General features: G+C 42.5%; 1 protein-coding gene across 1 annotated transcript; it reads left to right on the top strand.

Moving 5' to 3' along the window:
• Positions 1–320: 320 nt before the first annotated feature.
• LOC130506234 (RNA-dependent RNA polymerase 6) lies at positions 321–4,507 on the top strand. Its single transcript, XM_057000865.1, has 2 exons — positions 321–3,035; positions 3,383–4,507. The coding sequence occupies exons 1-2, from the start codon at positions 321–323 to the stop codon at positions 4,262–4,264; spliced, it is 3,597 nt and encodes a 1,198-aa protein (XP_056856845.1). The 3' UTR covers positions 4,265–4,507.
• The last annotated feature ends 277 nt before the right edge of the window (positions 4,508–4,784 follow it).

Below are 4,784 nucleotides of genomic sequence, written 5' to 3'. Positions count from 1 at the left end.
TAGGGTTTTGAACGCCATGATTGATATGTTCTTTGTCTGATCATTGGTTGATGATGTGAACTTGAACAGTTACTTATTAAGTATCTGAGATGTATCTTAAGAGTTTTTTGTGTTCGTTCAGTGACTCAGTGCATTATTTATTCCTCATTACCATAAACAATCAAAGGTTCTTATGGAGTCAGTTTCTTATGATGACCTCACCTGCTTTGTTGTTTATGCTTATTTTCATGGTGTTTTGTAGTCATTGTTTATTTTGGTGATCAGATTACTGAGACTCGGAACGATTATCTTATATTTGTTCTTTTTTGTATCTCAGGAGAATGGGGTCAGAAGGAAACATCAAGAACACGGTTGTGACACAAGTAAGCGTTGGTGGGTTTGGGGAGTTAACTACTGCAAAAGAGCTTACAGATTACCTTGAAGAAGAAGTAGGACTCGTTTGGCGATGCAGACTAAAAACTTCTTGGACTCCTCCTGGTTCTTATCCTAATTTCGACATCACTGACACTTCAAACATCCCCACGTTTGATGGTTACAAGAGAGTGGAGCCTCATGCCTTTGTCCATTTCGCGGTTCCTGAGTCAGCAGGTCGTGCAATGGACGCTGCGGGACAATCTAAGCTCATCCTCGATGGCCAGCCTTTGAAAGTCAGCTTGGGGCCTAAGAACCCGTACACGCTTAACCAGAGAAGAAGAACGACAACACCTTATAAGCTGACTGGTGTTTCGATTGAGATTGGGACCTTGGTTGCCCGCGATGAGTTTCTTGTTTCTTGGAGAGCTGAAGGGGTTGATTTCCTCGTAGACCCTTTTGACAACACTTGCAGATTTTGCTTCACAAAGAGCACTGCCTTCTCTTTGAAGGACACAATGATGTACGCTGTGATCAACTGTGATTATAAGTTGGAGCTATTGGTGAGAGACATACGAACAGTCAGGCAGTATAGAACTCTTGATGGCTATGTGCTACTCTTGCAGCTGGCTTCATCACCCCGTGTCTGGTACAGAACAGCCGATGATGATATCTATGAAACTGTTCCCGTCGATCTCTTGGATGATGATGACCCTTGGATCCGTACCACTGATTTTACCCAGGCTGGGGCAATTGGCCGATGCCTTACATATCGAGTGCTCATATCTCCTCGGCATGAGAAGAAAATGAATACAGCCTTGGACTATCTAAGGGCGCGGAGAGTGCATGAGGAGCGTGTGAGGTGGCCTCCCAGGATTCGTGATGAGCCCTGTTTTGGGGAGCCTATTACAGATCATTTCTTCTGCATTCACCACAGGGAAGGAATCTCCTTTGAGATCATGTTCCTAGTAAATGCAGTGCTGCACAGAGGGGTTTTTAACCAGTTTCAGTTGACTGAGCGCTTCTTTGATCTTCTCAGAAACCAACCCAAGGATGTCAATATAGCTACCCTCAAGCATCTCTGTACCTATAAACGACCCGTTTTTGATGCGTACAAGAGGCTGAAGCTTGTTCAGGAATGGATTCAGAATAATCCAAAGCTTTTAGGGAGTCATGTACAGTCAGATGATATCTCTGAGATCAGAAGGCTAGCGATTACTCCAACCAGAGCTTATTGCCTGCCCCCAGAAGTTGAGCTCTCCAACAGGGTACTCAGAAAATACAAAGCTTTGTCTGATAGATTTTTGCGAGTAACTTTCATGGACGAAAGCATGCAGACTATGAACTCAAATGTTCTTTCGTACTTTGTTGCTCCGATTGTGAAGGATCTTACCTCAAGCTCCTTCTCTCAGAAGACCCACGTTTTCAAAAGAGTAAAGACCATACTAACCGATGGGTTTAAACTATGTGGTAGAAAATACAGTTTTCTAGCATTCTCGGCTAATCAACTCAGAGACCGCTCTGCATGGTTTTTCGCTGAAGACGGGAAAACAAGAGTGTCAGATATAAAGACATGGATGGGGAAGTTTAAAGACAAGAATGTAGCAAAGTGTGCTGCTAGGATGGGCTTGTGCTTCTCCTCCACATACGCCACTGTAGATGTCATGCCTCACGAGGTTGACACCGAGCTTCCAGAAATCGAGAGAAATGGGTATACTTTCTCTGATGGAATTGGTACAATCACACCTGACCTCGCTTTAGAGATAATGGAGAAACTTCAGTTGGATTCGCACTGCAGCCCTTGTGCTTATCAGATACGGTACGCCGGTTTCAAAGGAGTTGTTGCTCGTTGGCCATCAAAAGATGATGGAATCCGGTTAGCCCTTCGACACAGTATGGATAAGTTCCATTCTAAGCACACAATCTTGGAGATCTGTTCATGGACCAGGTTTCAACCTGGGTTCTTAAACCGGCAGATTATCACCCTCCTGTCTGTGCTAGGTGTTCCTGATGAAATATTCTGGGATATGCAGGAAACTATGCTCTACAAACTGAACCGCATCCTTGATGACACCGATGTCGCATTTGAAGTTCTGACAGCTTCATGTGCTGAACAGGGAAATACTGCAGCTATCATGCTGAGTGCAGGATTCAAACCAAAAACTGAGCCACACCTACGCGGGATGTTGTCTTCAGTCAGGATTGCACAACTCTGGGGTCTCAGAGAAAAATCTCGAATTTTTGTTACTTCGGGAAGGTGGCTAATGGGTTGCCTAGACGAAGCAGGGATACTTGAAGAGGGCCAATGCTTTATCCAAGTCTCAAAACCGTCTATAGAAAACTGTTTCTCCAAACATGGGTCTCGTTTTAAGGAGACGAAGACAGATTTGCATGTAGTGAAAGGTTATGTAGCCGTTGCTAAGAATCCTTGTCTCCACCCAGGGGATGTAAGGATTCTAGAAGCTGTTGATAAACCCGAGCTACATCACATGTATGACTGCCTACTTTTCCCTCAGAAAGGCGAGAGGCCTCATACAAACGAAGCTTCTGGCAGTGACCTTGATGGTGACCTGTACTTTGTGGCTTGGGATCAGAGACTCATCCCTCCCAGCAAAAAAAGCTTTCCGGCCATGCAATATACTGCAGCTGAAGAAACGAGTAAGGGTCGCGCTGTCAACCACCAGGTCAATATCTACTTCCCCACCATTTTTCCGCTTAGCTGAGATGATGACCCTTAAGATGAATAGATGATTCCAGTATAACTCTATGATATTTCTGAAAGTGCATGCGTGTAGTGGTTATTTACTTATTTATGCTTGCTTCTGAGTTTATAGATTGCATGGTATAGGTTATTAAAAGCATATTGAGTTCATCCTGCAGGAGCTTTGTTGATTCTTATTTTTAGTTATGATCAAGTGCAATAGTATCATGAGGCTAGGGGTTGGCTTATCTAGTAATGATTTCTTTGTTTACTTTCTTCTCTACGCGCTTGCAAAACAAGTATTGGGTAATCGGTGGTTTTTTGTTACAGGATATAATAGAATTCTTTGTAAAAAACATGGCGAATGAGCATTTGGGTACAATATGCAATGCCCACGTCGTTCATGCTGATAGAAGTGAGTATGGAGCCATGGACGAAGAATGTTTGCTACTGGCAGAGCTAGCTGCCACAGCAGTCGATTTCCCAAAGACAGGGAAGCTGGTGACAATGCCTTTCCACCTGAAACCGAAACTCTACCCTGATTTCATGGGGAAAGAAGAGTACCAGACTTACAGGTCGAAGAAGATCTTGGGACGGCTTTACAGACGGGTAAAAGAGGTTTACGACGAAGATGCAGAAGCTTCCTCAGAAGAAAACTCTGACCCGAGTGACATCCCTTATGACACTGATCTCGAAATACCAGGATTTGAAGATTTCATCCCTGAGGCATGGGGTCACAAATGTTGTTACGACGGGCAGCTCATTGGTCTTCTCGGGCAATACAAGGTGCAAAAAGAGGAAGAGATTGTGACGGGTCACATCTGGTCCATGCCTAAGTACACAAGTAAGAAACAAGGCGAACTGAAAGAAAGACTGAAGCATTCTTATAACTCCCTGAAGAAGGAGCTGAGAAAAGTATTCGAGGAAACAAAACCGGAGCAAGAGAGTCTCAGCGAAGAGGAAAAGAACGTCATGTATGAGAAAAAGGCTTCAGCTTGGTACCATGTCACATACCATCCCGAGTGGGTGAAGAAGTCTACAGAGCTGCAAGAACCTGATGAGTCGTCTGGTCATGGAGTGATGCTGAGCTTTGCTTGGATTGCAGCTGACTATCTTGCAAGAATTAAAGTCCGGTCAGGGGAAATGGGAAACAAAATGGACTCGGCCAAGCCTGTTGATGCTTTGGCTAAGTATCTGTCTCAACGTCTCTAAAAGTTTAACGTTCGGAGCGGTAAGGCCACTCTGCCATGTATCTGTGGAAATTCACAGATGCACTTCAATTTTTACTATCTAGCTAGTTTGGATGTGCTTTGTGTTTGTGAAAACTCTCCGTGTGTGATGAGGGAAACAAAATTGCTTGCTGTTTACCATCTAATGGCTTTCTTTGCTTGTGGTTATGTATTCGAAACTATTTTATGTTGTGGAAAGAAAGTGACTTGGCGCTTGCTTAAAGAATATGCTCTTTACAGCTTCATAGATAAAGTATACATTGGTTTACTAAGAAAAAATATTCAAATGCAAATCCATTTTATTTAAAAAATGGGAAATAGATGAAGTGCTATTTCTCTATTTTTCAAAATAATAAAATTTTCACACATATTAATATAATATAATTGTTCAATTTTTTCTAATTTCAATTATAAATGTATATTTTTGTAATTGTCTATCTTATGATTCTAAACCAATTAAGAATTCAATCAATTTTTTAAAAAAAATTACAATCATTCATTAT

Source organism: Raphanus sativus, chromosome 2 (genome assembly GCF_000801105.2).
Source record: "Raphanus sativus cultivar WK10039 chromosome 2, ASM80110v3, whole genome shotgun sequence".
NCBI lineage: Eukaryota > Viridiplantae > Streptophyta > Magnoliopsida > Brassicales > Brassicaceae > Raphanus > Raphanus sativus.
Note: the sequence above shows the minus strand (reverse complement) of the source record. Positions and strands in the feature narration are given on the sequence as shown.